This window comes from Protomyctophum bolini (genome assembly GCF_963924005.1).
Source record: "Protomyctophum bolini genome assembly, chromosome: 7".
Taxonomy (NCBI): domain Eukaryota; kingdom Metazoa; phylum Chordata; class Actinopteri; order Myctophiformes; family Myctophidae; genus Protomyctophum; species Protomyctophum bolini.
In genome coordinates this window covers 8,183,642-8,198,204 of record NC_137868.1, presented here as the reverse complement: position 1 = coordinate 8,198,204, position 14,563 = coordinate 8,183,642, and the positions used below count along the sequence as shown (strand labels likewise).

Below are 14,563 nucleotides of genomic sequence, written 5' to 3'. Positions count from 1 at the left end.
CATTTGCGTATATGCTTTTAGACGGGAGAGGCACCCTTTTAACTGAAAGTACTGTATTATTGGTTCTGTGTTACAGGCGTGGCAGCCATTTCCGGAGCCTTCACAGAGGACATTATCAAGGACATGGCCTCTTTTAATGAAAAGCCAATCATCTTTGCACTCAGCAACCCAACAAGCAAAGCTGAATGCACAGCAGAACAGTGTTATACCATCACAGAGGTACTTGCTCTGAACTGTTTTCTGTTCCTTTGTCTCGGCTGTATCGATAATATGCTCTGTTAGTCAGATGTTTTAGCTGTGAGTTTTATTTAACATTACAATTAAAAGAACAGAGCATAATAGTTTTTTTTTAACTGTAGTGTAATAATATTTGTTAATGACAATGGGACAGATAAATATAAACTCAACTACAGTTTTTCCTCAAATCTTTCTCAAACCTGTTTAGAGAATGAAGTCACACTTTTGATGTGTCATGGTGATTGACAAAAAACAAAAAATGTATTTCTATACCAAGTAATGTAAACATTAGGGAATAAATAGAGAAGAATGTCACAATACATTAATATTGTCCTTATTAGTAGCTATGATGTGCAAACTCAGACATAGCTAAACCTTTCCCAGTCAACCAAAAGATGGCACTATAATGTAATATAATATTAAAATGTTCTACTTTTGAAAGGCTACTGTATTCCTCGTACAAGGCTACTGTGATTTAGATTAAACTTGTTAAACACATTCAAAGGCATAATGTATTCTGTACAACTTTGCTAAAACACATTTTACCAAGGACGGGTGTTTCCAAAGAATCTAACATGATTAAAATGGCTTTGAAGTTAAAATGGGTTTTATATAGGATGGGGCTTGTCTGTTAAATTGAAATATGTAAATACTAAGTCAAGCAACTTGTATATAATAATGTGTTATTATTAACCCATTAAAACAGGGAAAGCATGTGTGCCATTTTAGATTTTAGATATTATATTTAGCAACATACCGGTACGTTTTTCAGAAATTAGGATTTAGAACATTGGTTTAGAACAGTAGTGACTAAATTGTGAAAGCAGGGAATCATAGCTTCAAATTGACATATTGGTTGTTCAGTTTGACCCAACAGTTTTGGAGATATGGCTTATAGAGTAATGTCTTGCAGAAAACAGCGAGTTGAGAAAACAGGCTTGAAAGGTTCACTTCTGTGGACTCTAACATTACACCTAGCTACATGTTTAAGCATTTATTTCATATTTACATGTCAATTTCAGCTGTTATTTCAGACATGCTCTAGTATGTGAAGAGTCTGCCTGTGCTATTAACTCATTTTGAGAAGTGTTTCTCCTCTGGTGAAAAGCTGGAGTTTGCGCGATGGCAGACTCTCAGTCAAATTTGGTCTGTTCTGTCTGTTCTCAAGCATAGCATAACAAAGCTCACAACTTGTACATCTGCTTTTTATGAACATTTTTGAAAAAGATCCTGAATGTGTTTGATTGAGAATAAGAACCAGTGATTTTAGAATGTGCCTGCAGGGTTAATGTAGCGCGTGTGACTCCCTCCATGTGTTCTGTAGGGACGGGGCATCTTTGCCAGTGGCAGTCCATTCGACCCAGTGACGCTTCCAGACGGGAGGAAGTTCTACCCTGGTCAGGGAAACAACGCCTACGTGTTCCCCGGCGTGGGCCTCGGGGTCACGGCCTGCTCCATACGCCACATCAGTGACGAACTCTTCCTCACCACAGCAGAGGTACCCTGCCTCTATGTTTGAATCATTTGGGGCCTTTTTTTAAACCCAACGATATCTCCACATCAATCAATCAATCAATCTTTATTTGTCACATACATATTTAAAAAAGTAATATCTTTAAAATGCAGTGAAATGTACGTCGGTCAACCCCTCAGAAGTGAGCAGTAAAACAGGACAAGTGGACTAAAAGCTAAAAACAAAATCTACCATTTAAAGCACTTCCAACCCTAAAAACAATAATAATGTCCATAGAGGTATGCGTCATGTCCATGTGTAAATCATGTCCTTGTGAAGGGAGGGGTTGTATGTGTACTCAACTGCCCTTCTCAAGTGCGTGGGGGGGGTGACCCGATCCCTGTCGTCTCCCAAGGTCCATGTCGTCATTTAAAATCCAAATGGCCCACTGATGTTAAGGGGGGCGTAGTTCTTGTTGCCCTTTAACCTGGTGTTCAGGAGGAGACTGTTCTCCTGACACCAGTGAGTCAGTCTCTCCACCTCCTCCAGGTAAGGGGGACTCATTCCCCTCTGAAATCAGGCCAATCACAGCCGTGTCATCTGCAAACTTCACCATGGAATTCGATTCCTGGGTGGTACTCTGTGTGTACAGAGAGTACAGTAGTGGACTCAGTACGCAGCCTTGTGGTGCACGTGTGTTGAGGGTCATGGTTGATCTTCCGGCTTTTACCGCCTGTGGTCTGCACTTTGTTTGTATCACTCTCCCCTCCAGAACTCAGAAACATTGCTTTGCGCTTTCCTCGCGCGTTTCGTCTCAACGGACCTACCTCCTTGCCCTTTGTTTACTTCATTAGTGTGGTTGCCCTTAAGGGCAACACTATAGTGCTTGGGTGACTTCATTTCTTTACTATAGATCAACTTTATTTTGTCCCTCTACTACTACTACTACTACTACTACTACTACCACAGTTTTGGCGGCACTCACTCGAAGATGACCATGAAGCTGACGATATAACAGTCCACATTACGTTTTTATAATAAAAAAAAGGTTTCCCTGGATTCCTTGGGCCATGACCCAACTCCCCATATTTGCATCTGTATAGATTTTCCACCATTTAAAAAATTCTTCAAACACAACACACTTTTTGCTTCTCCTCCTATAGATTTGTCCAAATCTCACAAAAATGGATGATCTCTGGACCCTTGCAATGAAAATACAGTACATGTAGTATTTTGATAGTCCATATCGTTTGACCATAATCGGCTTAGTGGGAGGAGCCTATTTAACAAAAGAATGTAATCCAATGAACCCCAAATTTGAATTACATGCAGAGGGTCGTGTAGACGTGTACTTAACGAATATCCAAAAGCATTTCCTCTTTTACCCGTAGGGGGTTTGTTTGTTTGTTTGTTTGTCATGTTTATTTCGAATATGCCAATATACAGAAACAATTCCTTGCATTTCACCAGGAAAACAAAAAAAAATTAGTAACAAAAAACAAAAAATAGCAAGAAAAATTAATAAAAGGAAAATAAATAATAAAGAAATAAATCTAAGCATATCCGAAAAGGAGTGAGAAGAAGTAAAAACGTATAAACTCCCACCCCTCTATAACTGAAATTACTTGCTGGATTCTGTGCCAGTTAAGCTGCTCTTCAAGACCCATATATATACTTATATACATACATCCATATTATACATATCCAAAGATTGTCTATTTTAATATATAGACAAAGACCAATATAACATAACATTCTCATTGCCACAAATGTAACCGTTTGATGCAAAACCAGTTATGTGACATGTTATTGGCTTGCAGAATTTGTGGGAGTGGCCTATTTCATAAAAACAAGACACCTTATATCACAAACACAGGATCCGATCAGCACCTAATTTGAATCACACGTCGCACGGCATCCATGAGGGCTATTTCTCCCAGCGTTTTCCTTTCCTTCCATCGTATGTGCAACCACACTTGCAATTTCCCCAAATTGCACCTTTCTTAACTTCAGACCATCTACGTCACAGACTAGTCCCACGAGACCAGTGACTGTTTGATTGCATCGATTGAAACAAGCCTTTAATCTTCCCTTCTCATCTGTGAACTTGTGTGATTTGATTGAATGCGAGGCTCGCCTACATTAATCTCACATTGCTGTAAGATTGGCCTCCCACTGTGATGTGACCTTACCGTACGAGAGACAAATGAATGACGTGGGCCTTGCAGAATCACTTTGAACCCTCAGATTTAACAAGTGCAATGCTGTTAGCCTTGTGGTTCTTTCTTGTGCACTCTTGCGCATGTACACACACTTTGACACCTTTCACTAATCCTGCACGATGAAGCTGAGCCTCAGTTTTAATTTCTAATTCGTTTAGATTTACAATCTCACACGTTTTCTCATACGTTTTGATGCCAATACTTTTATACTCTTACTTGTTTTACTTTTACTTGAATTCCGGACTTGATACTTTCTACTTAAGTAAAGATTGTTTGCATAACACTCACTCATATGACATAATCAATCTGACATTCAGCCCATGCATTACTCCCCAATTAGAAGACTTAAACATGTAAAGGAATTGTGTGTATGTATTGAACACATAACGGGTCAGAACAAAGGCATGGCAGACATAAAGGTGAACACAGAACAGGTCAGAACAAAGGCATGGCAGACATGCCAAAGTCGTAGTGTACATACTGTACTGTAAAGCCAAACCAAGGTCAGAACAAACGCTGCAGAGAAAAGGCATGATGAATAGAGCAATGGTGTTCGAACGGAAGCAAGAAATAACTACTTTTCAACTTTTAGAGTGGTTTGGGGGGAACATCTGATAATGAAATCAACTTCTTCAGAATGTCAGGGACGGAAATGGAAGAATATTTATTGGTTTTATTTGTTATGCTTGCTTGCTCTGTTAATATAGTATGTTTTTGCAATCATCCCAACCACTGTCAATTTAAAGCTTCAGGTTAATGGAGCATTCAATGATTTGGGTGATTTGGAGAGAAAAAGAAAAACGGTCCGCCCCGGTAACAAGATGTGCACATGCACACACACGCTTTACAATGCGGGGACTCGCAACAGGCCAACAGCACGTGCACCAAGGCCCGCCCCCACTCGATCATGATTGGAGAAAGCCAGCCTTCATCCTGATTGGATGAAGTCTGGCTAACCCTAGCCAAAAACGAAACCTACGTTGTTGTTTTTTTACCCCAGGGGATAACTGGGGACAGGGAGGAACTCCTTATATGGTATAGTAGGGAGCATTAACTCCCTTTTAATTAAGTGAAATCACTAAATGTATCTTTAAAGCAATGTGTCACCTATAATTCAACATGTCAGTGGTTTGGTTCCTAGTCCCCTAATTCCTGGTCTCTCTCTGCCTATGACTTCCAGTCTCTCTCCACTGTTGCCAACGATGGGGCAAAAAGGCCCCATCGTTGTCACCACCTAAAGCCTTTTCTAAATATATGTTCTATTGAAAGTCCGGGATCGAACTAGGATGTTTCCGGTTTCCAAACTATACCCCTTGGCCGCTGGCACACAAACACACACCAATACCTGACCTGACCCCCCCCTCACCCCAGTCTACAAATATAACAAAAATACAACCATAGTTGAAACAGTATTCATGTCAATGCACACACATGATTGTGTACTGTGCCTGCCTGGTATGATGTGCCGTAGCGCCTCCTGTACTGTACTGTACTGTATGTCCTGAGCCTTTCTGGTTTTCCACCAGACCATTGCTGATTTGGTGACGGACAAGGACCTGGCAGAGGGAAGATTGTACCCTCCTCTCAACACCATCAGGGATGTGTCCTTAAAACTGGCCGTCAAGGTGAGATCCTCCGTCACCGGATATAATTGGATGTCAGGTGTCAGCACACACAAAGCACTGTCAGAATGGTGTACCATTCTGCCAGTGCTTTGTGTGTCTTTCTCAAAGAAATGGGTGAATAAAATAATAGATTTTTGCACATCCCGAATAAAGAGAATATATAAAAGGGCAGACCTTTGGTTCCATTGTGGCTTGAATCACACAAAACGCCTTCGGCTAGCCAACCTTTCTCACATGCTTCACATTTAATGGAACATAAAACCAGGCAAAAGGATTTATTCTTTCTAACCGCAACACTTTAAAAAGAAAAAGTTCAACAGTTTAGGATAACGCAGGTTGGAGCGTGGTGGTTTTAAAAACTTTAGCTATTATTCTTTGGAAACTTGGTAAGCAGAATGTACAGAATTTGTAGGTACCTTTGGAGGTACAAAGCCTCCTTTGTAAAACTGTGTGTTTCTCGTAGATCGTCGAGTATGCGTACAAACACAACATGGCGACGCTTCAACCGGAGCCGGCTGACAAGCAGGCGTTTGTCCGCTCCCTCATCTACAGCACGGACTATGATGAGTTTGCAGTGGACGCCTATCGTTGGCCAGCGGACACCATGACCATCCAGAGTTGCAAACTGTAGGTCAAGTGGACAGAGAGACAGATAGATGCCCAGGGAGGCCGCCAGAAGAAGAAGAAGAGAGAACAAGGCTAACTACTGAAGTGCAATATCATCAACTGCAGCGATGTCAACGTTTTTTTAAGAGGACACGTGTAGAATTTTCTCATCAATATGTCGCTGTGAAATTGGCTGTGGTGACACATGTTGATGCTACTCGGCAAAGAAATGCACTAGTGTTTAAAGTCATAAAATAGAATGAAATAGTGCATTTAAATAATAGCACCTTCATCCAAATCGCTTTACAGTGCGCAAACATTCACACAAACAAACCATACAAGGCACCAACTTGCTCAGAGAAAGCAAAAGGGGTTCCAGTGTCTTGCTCAAGGACACTTGGACACTGACCCAGGGGAGCCTGGGATCTAACCTGAGTCACTGCCACCGCCATAGAGTGTTAATTTAACTCTCAAAGGGAACAATTCACTTGTTCCCTTTTCCCATTTTAAAATTAAAATGTTTAACAGTTAAATTAACGCTGCAGATTTTACTGTGTAAAATCTTTGATCGGTTTAATGCTTTCAATTTGGCCTTTTTAGGAGTTCTCGGGCTCAAGTTCCTACAACCGTCCCTCGTAATATCGAATAGAGCGGTAAGCTAAATCTAAAGAGTATAGCTTATCATGGCAATAGAATGTAGAGCCAATTCTGTTGTACGCACAATTCATTTTACAATGATATATTTAGAGAAAATTCACAGGTTACCTTTTAATTGTTCTGTAAAAGGGAATTATCGTTATGATTGTGTCAGCTAAAAGACAACACCAAACACTGTCAAATAAAACAAGTTTTGATTGATGTTTACAATGTGTTTTCGTAGTGGCCTACATGTGTTTGTTCAGCCGGTATAAACGTGTGTACACAGTACGGTTATAAAGGTCTGGGATTCCATCCAATAGAGCACAGCACGTTTGCAGAACATATGTTAGCTACTTTGATACGAGGGGGCCATAACAGGCTTCTATAATGACTTGGTAAACTATAGATCCGCCTTAGTAAATATCCTCCATGCACACACTATTAAATTGTGACGCATGCAGTCCCCTCTCATATTCCTCTTATATTACAATGTTGATATAGCTTGCCGTTATCAGGTGTCAGCGCGAAACAGAACATATACTGTATGGGAAAATAATGTTTAAGAATGCCAGAGACATCACTCTCGCCTGGTTGCAAGAATCAAGGTTTAACCCTTTTGGGACAAACGCAACATGTTGTACTTGCTTGAGTGTTTGTTAGATATTAATAGAGGCTTGGATGGTTAGGTTAGGTGCAGTGCTGCTGCCTAGTAGCATGTGTGTCTTTGACTCCAGTCCCACCAGTGAGGAGGATGTGAGTGATATTGACCATGGCCGTGATGTTGACACGGGTTATTAGCAATAAGGGCTGCCGTCATTGGAAGGCTGCATCGGTAACAACAAGGTTTATGACAGAAACCACAGGAAATCTCCATCTTGAAAGTTGCATAACCGTTAATGCAGCGCATATTTGGAGAGGGATAGAAGGACTATTATAGCACTGCTGTTGTCTCTGGCTTCTTGTCAGTAAAAGAAAAATGAGATGAGATGATTTATGCCTGAATCGTATGTAAAAGTATTGACCTGTGCTATTGATCTGTGCTACCAAGCAACCAGCACAGAGTTGAATACAATTTTGATGCAGTGTCGAGTATTGGTTTGTTCCATCATATTCCAATAGGGATTCTGGAATGTTATGTGAAAGAAACACATTGATTTTGTTTTTCTCATTGAACATTGCACTCAAAGGGAGGGTACCTTCAAAATTATATTTATGGTGTTTTGTGCATACATAATCATTTTGTACAGTATGTACATTTTACATTGTTTACGATCTCCTCATCCGGTGGTAATCACGTATATATTTCTAAATCAGTGACTGATGTACAGTAAATGTACAAAGTAGTGATGACTATAGTTTGCATTTGTAGGAGTACAGTATTAGTTACAGTATGTGATTGAAATCCGGGACATGACAGATGTGCTTTTATTTCAATGGATGTGTAGCCTGTGTGTGTGTGTGTGTGTGTGTGTGTGTGTGTGTGTGTGTGTGTGTGCGCTTGCTTGCTTGCTTGCTTGAGCCACCAGTACGCTTCACTGCTGCAGGTGCAACAGTTTCTACAGGAGTTGATGCAGTCGGATGTTTGCAATGAGGACTGGAGAAGGATATTTTGTGTGTGTGTGTGTGCCATGAACCACTTTACTTTTACTCCTGGCAACATGAACGAGACGATGGCATCACCTTCAAACCGTTCTTTGTTTCCGAACGTATCCTGGACCTGGAGTGATGACAGAAATTCCTCTGACTACTTTGATTTTGTGTCTTTTACGGAAACCACCATCCTTCCTGCTTTAATTGGATTTCTCTGCTCTACAGGACTCATTGGGAACATTCTTGTCATAGTGACAATCCTGAGGTAAGCTTCACTGAGTTGAACTGAATTATATAAAAGCCCCAAATCATCTGACCATGAACTTTTGCACATCAACATACTTTTTTATTCATCTTTTTTTATTGAATACTTGATTGCATACTGAGGTTTTCAAGTTCGGACTTATGATCACACAGATTAACTCGAGTCCCAGTAAAGATCTGTGGAGTCTTGCATTCTTTACATTCTTTAGCAATTAAATGTATAGGCTACCATCTTCAAAGGGTGTCACTGTCCATAGGGAATTCCACTCTCCATGGCTCTATTCTAGGACCCTTGTTTTCCATCTACATACACCATAGGTATTCAACAGGGGATGCGTGACCCCCAGGGGGTCCTCATGGTCATTGCAGGGGGGCCGGGAAGTTATTGTTTTGAAGTAATACAAAATAAAATAGACGTTACTATCAAATATTTAAATATGTCTGGAAAATATCCAACAATTTATCCAATCCAATATTTTTGGATATGGTAGAGAATTAAGCTGCAGATGGATTGCATGAAGAGCAATATGTTGTTGTAAATGGTGTATTTATATAGTTTATCCAAGGTGCATTACATTCACCCATTCACACACACATTCATACACCGATTGCGGCAGAAGCCATGAAAGGTACTGATGTATATAATATACCATACAGAGGAGGAATGTGCACGCAGCAGACGAAGTGAAGTTCCATGGTGTTTATTCAAACGGAGTACAGCATACACAGCAACAGACTAGGGGTCTGTTGACCTGAGTTGATCAAGGACTTTGCTACTAATAGATATGCACCATGTCGATCCCTTTGACCAAATGTGGAGTGTTTAAAAGGTGGCCTACAATGTTATCATTTTAGTCAGTCGAGGCGTGAGCCTGTGGAGGAGTTAGCCATGCACTCTGCCTGGCTGGCGTGAGTCTGTTGCTGTGTATGCTGTACTCCGTTTGAATAAACACCATGGAACTTCACTTCGTCTGCTGCGTGCACATTCCTCCTCTGTATGGTATATTATATACATCAGTACCAACCAGCATATCGGGAGCAATTTGGGGTACTTCAGTGTCTTGCTCAAGGACATGTAGACAGGAGGAGCCGGGATTCGAACCACCGACCCACGGACGACCTACTCTACCTCCTGAGCCACAGTCGCCCAGATATTATTAAAATGTGCATTAAATCATTCATTAGTAATCTGTGATCTTTATAGTGTTTTCTTTATCCCTTCCAGGACAACAAAGAAGACAGTGCCTGATGTGTACATCTGTAACCTGGCCGTGGCAGATGTGGTTCATGTGACCGTCATGCCCTTCCTCATCCACCAGTGGGCGCGTGGTGGACACTGGGTGTTTGGCAGCACACTATGTACTGTCATTAACTCTCTGGACAGCTGTAACCAGGTGGCCTGTGCTGCTGTGATGACCACCATCAGTCTGGACAGGTCTGTGCCTTTCCACTTCCTACAACACCACCAGTGCTCCCTCTGGTTCAATTGCACCCAAAAGACCTGAACTTTTTAAGATTCAGTAGATTTTAAGCAGTCTGGGGTTTTCTGGCTCAAACATATTATAGCCTATACAAGAGTATGAAAACCTGTGAGATAGAAATAATCTTGACTCTTGCTTTTACTTGCACTTGTAGAAAGAGCTTACGGAGTTACAAAAGTAGTTGTTCCAGTACAAATGGCTCAATAAATACGTGATGGAAGTTAATCGACTTTAGTACATTGGCTATCATTTATAATAAGAGTAACTAATAAGCAGTATCGGTTATAGAGAAAGATATTAGGGCAGGGCAAACTGTTGACAAGCACTTACAGTGGTAAACTGTAACTTAACCGAAACCGTAACCAATAACAAAGGGTTAACCCACAACTTTAACCCACAACTTAAGCCTAACGTCCTTCCAGAAGGGAGCTACAACTAAACAAAAAGGTACAAGCAAAGTTAACTAACAAAAGATAGTAACGAATAGCTGGAGTAGGATAAGCGATGTTGTCTCGTCGGAGTCCAGGCAAAGACTGTCTTTTATAGCAGATGCACTGAGGCCTTCAGTGCGTCACATGACCGGCTTTGCCTATGAGGGTGATCAGGCCCTCACATATAGCTTCTACTGGTTCTCGCGAGAGATGGCAAGCGAGAAGGGACATCTTAGTCTGTAGCTGGGATAAGCACATAGTCAACACAACAAACAGCTACTGTACACTCGCCATAGCGGCGCCTTAAGACTGTAATAATAATAATAATAAGGCTAAAATATGTTGTTTTGTCACTCTGATAATTCAATCGAGAAGTTTTCTCTGAGCTATACACAGAAGTGACCAGCATAATTATACATTATCTCTGGAGCTACTGCTACTTACAATATTACATAGTCATTGGTAAAATTCTACACTGAAGTGCCAGATGCAGTCTGCAACAGCAGATATGCCGCAAGACATTGATTTGATCATCACACGTTTGGGTACAAAATGAACACAGGAGTGTTCACGGGACAGCAGATAACGAGGCGCTATTCCTCCTACACATACCTCATGTCCTAGTATGAGCGAACAGGGGAAGGGGATCGACGTCACGTCAGTCCTTGTTTGACCCGGCAAAAACTTGGATGTGTGGCTCAAGCATATTCTAGTGTAGATAATCGAACCAGGGTCTCCCACATGGAAAGCCTAGACTAGACTTTTGAGGTTGTGAGCCACTCTGCTACGTCATGATCGTCATTGACAATTATTTCCAGTTTGATTAGATTAAGTTAGCACAAACATGTAGGTGAAAGGGCAATTTGATTATACGTGACAGCCATACAAATTTACTTTTTTTTTAATCTACAGTAACAATGATGAGTCAATTAAATTTGAACTCTTGATACCTGGACCTGAATGAAGGTCGTTTAGACGGAAATGTTGTCATTCAGCTGAATAAACTGCTGCTGCGTGAAGTGAAGTGAAGTGAAGACAGTGTGCTCTTTTTTTTCTTGTGATTTGCATTTGTTTGCAGGCTGAGCCAGGCTCCGACGCACCTGTCCTTGTAGGTGTGCAGTCTGTGCACAAGGACTTTTCTCTAGAAACTCTTCAGACAAAAAACACAAAAACATATGTATCAACAGGCCAAGAGGACAAGAAAACAGACAGCACTCAATGAATATTCTTCTAATCTGATTCGGTTGAAATGTTAAAATGTAGGACTCTGATGTAAACAATTCAAAGTGCTTTTTCTGCCCCCACTCACCTACGTATCTCCTGTTGGATGGATGTGAAACCCATAAAAACCCTATATACTTACCCAGATGACCTCCTGGAAGACGTCGAACCTGAAAGAAAGTAAAGACAATTTATGTTTTGATTAATGCTGCAACCCCCCCCCCCCCCCTCTTCCCCCACGTACCAACCAAAACTTGATTCTGCTGTGAAAGTCAAATGGGTTGGTATGGCTCCTGTGTCTTGGTCTGGTTCAGATACTACACTGCCAATAATCTTTTTCTTCAGCTTTTTGTTTTATTAACTTGCTCTCTCTCTCTCTCTCTCTCTCTCTCTCTCTCTCTCTCTCTCAGGTATCTGGCAGTGGTACATCCCTTCCGTCTGATGGCTCTCAGAACCAAGTCCAAGACCATTGGGATCAACGTGTTTGTGTGGGTGATCTCTGTTGTCCTGGTCCTACCTTCCTGGATCCACTCTAAAGTGATCCGCTTCCCCGATGGCCTGGAGAGCTGCACCATAGACCTGGTCTCTCCCAGTGCTGTTTTGTGGTGAGGCATGACGCAACTGAGATGTTATTGAAACTTAGAGGAGGTCATACGTATCATGTGCATGTGGTAGGAGATACGAGGTCTATGCGTGCAAATACAATAGGTACAAGCATTCCTTTGTCCCTCTGTCAATCACACTCCTCAAGCAGTGTCCTTGCAGAGGGCAGACAGGGTAGGGCTCGAAGGTTATGAGGTGATGTTCTTCTTTTCTTTTGCACTAGGTATGTTGGTGTGTGGTTTTTAAATGTTGTACGGGTCACTGTGTGCCTTTGTTGTCTTGCAGACAAAGACACATTTCTTCCTTGGGAGACAAAATAAAGAAACCTTGAACCTTGAACCCATATTCGTTCAGATGTACTTTAAATTACAGGGTAAATTATCATTATTATTATTATTATTATGTAGTATGCATTTATTTTTGTCATATACAGTAAGGAAAGATTTCCTTTTGTTTTGTCACTCTGATGTGCTGCATAAGGCTGAGAGGCTAGAAGTAGGGGGTCTGGGTCTATATTTTGCTGTAAAATATCCCAAAATGGTTGTAATAGCGGACACATCCAGTACTGATGAATGAGGGGTGCATCGTTACGTGGCCAGGTTTACATCTTTGGCAATTGGCACCGGGTGAAAAATGGGTTAAGAAATCGTGGGATAAAAGAAAAATAATCTATGTCCATTCTAACAGAAAACACCTGTCATACATATAGCCTCACCACTCAGAACCCAAATGTTCCGGATTTCTGTTAAACAATTCTAAATGAGCTAGCTCTGTCTGTCCGATAATGACTGCACCACCCCCTGTCTCCTCCAGGTATACAATCTATCAAACTATCACATCTTTCTTCCTGCCTCTGCCACTCATCCTTACCTGCTACATCCTCATCCTCGTCTATACTTGGAGAATGTACCTGAGGAACAAGCAGGCACGACGGTGAGACTATCAGATCTCTGCTATGGCTGTACTATCCTCATGCACTGTAATTATAATAATTATAAGATATATATATATATATATATATATATATATATCTTTTCTTTTACTATTTTGTAAAACATTTTTGAATAGTTAAAATTGCCACTCTACATGGACACGTTGTGAGCTTTAGATTGGCTATTTTAACTATTCAAAATGAGCTCTACAGTATGTCTTATCAGTCACCTTCTGATCTTAGAGTCTCAAAATGCTCAAAATCGATTACAAGATGTCAAGATCTCAGTGAACCGTGCTGTGAAATGTATTTCACGGTTTCTGGATCTGTTTGCATAATTATGCTATACGGCTCAGTTTCAGATTCAGGCTGACGGGAATTCATTTGGGCCTTGCTCAGGATGTGGCACTAACCCGTTGTTCTAAAAACTAAAATGACAAGTATAACAAGTTTGTTCATTGTTCAGTTATGATTCTTATCATAGCACAGTGCTATGATAAGAATCATAATTTTACGTTGATCTTATGATGATCTTTATGCGTTAGTGTTGAGCTTGTCCCCGCTCCAAATGCCAAGAGAAGTTCCTCCCATTGAGCTGTCACATTATCAAAGAAGTGCTTCCGTGTTCAGAAGAGACAACTCTCAACTCTCTCCAGTTACAGCACCAAGCTGCCCCGCGTGCACGCCATCCGCCTCACCAAGATGGTGCTGGTGTTGGTGGCGGTGTTCCTGGTGAGCGTCGGCCCTTACCACGCCCTGCAGCTGGTCAACCTGACCGTCCGCCGGCCCACGATGGCCTACCACACCTTCTACTACCTGTCCGTCTGCCTCAGCTACGCCGCGAGCAGCATCAACCCCTTCATCTACATCCTGCTGAGCGGTCACTTCCGCCGCAGGCTCACCAGATGCAAGAACTATCCGGGGGGTAGCGGCGCCAGCCTCCAGGTCCCCACTGCGCACTCCAGTTTCGGATAATCTGTGTACTTCTTCAGCTAGGAAGGTTAACTATAGGTTCGTAACATAGGACAGGAACATTAATGACTGTCATCAAGGCCATTTCTGTACCTCACCCACTGATATCATTGTGTTTTTGAGTATCTAGAACAGTGCTCTATAAGTTTGATGTATTGTTATAATTAGTTTAGTTGCTGTAGGCAACACACTTGTTCTAGGTCAGATAATTCTTATGCCAGCTGAGTTTATGTTAACTTTTTTTGTTCATTGAGTTCAATGGATGTTTTTTTGTAACCTTTTCTGTAA

At 41.4% G+C, this 14,563-nt stretch overlaps 2 protein-coding genes across 2 annotated transcripts in view; both read left to right on the top strand.

The window, feature by feature from the left end:
- me1 (malic enzyme 1, NADP(+)-dependent, cytosolic) overlaps positions 1-6,569 on the top strand; it is a 99,848-nt gene extending 93,279 nt beyond the window's left edge. Inside the window, exons 12-15 of the mRNA XM_080768057.1 lie at positions 77-219; positions 1,562-1,735; positions 5,439-5,537; positions 6,001-6,569. Of these exons, the coding sequence (XP_080624183.1) occupies positions 77-219; positions 1,562-1,735; positions 5,439-5,537; positions 6,001-6,168 (584 nt within the window). The 3' untranslated portion in view covers positions 6,169-6,569. The remainder of the gene's footprint in view (positions 1-76; positions 220-1,561; positions 1,736-5,438; positions 5,538-6,000) is intronic.
- A 1,871-nt stretch (positions 6,570-8,440) lies between these two features.
- On the top strand, positions 8,441-14,278 carry mchr2 (melanin concentrating hormone receptor 2; the record flags this gene model as incomplete). Its single annotated transcript, XM_080767340.1, has 5 exons — positions 8,441-8,637; positions 9,862-10,071; positions 12,180-12,374; positions 13,186-13,305; positions 13,960-14,278. The coding sequence occupies 5 exons, from the start codon at positions 8,441-8,443 to the stop codon at positions 14,276-14,278; spliced, it is 1,041 nt and encodes a 346-aa protein (XP_080623466.1).
- Positions 14,279-14,563: the final 285 nt, after the last annotated feature.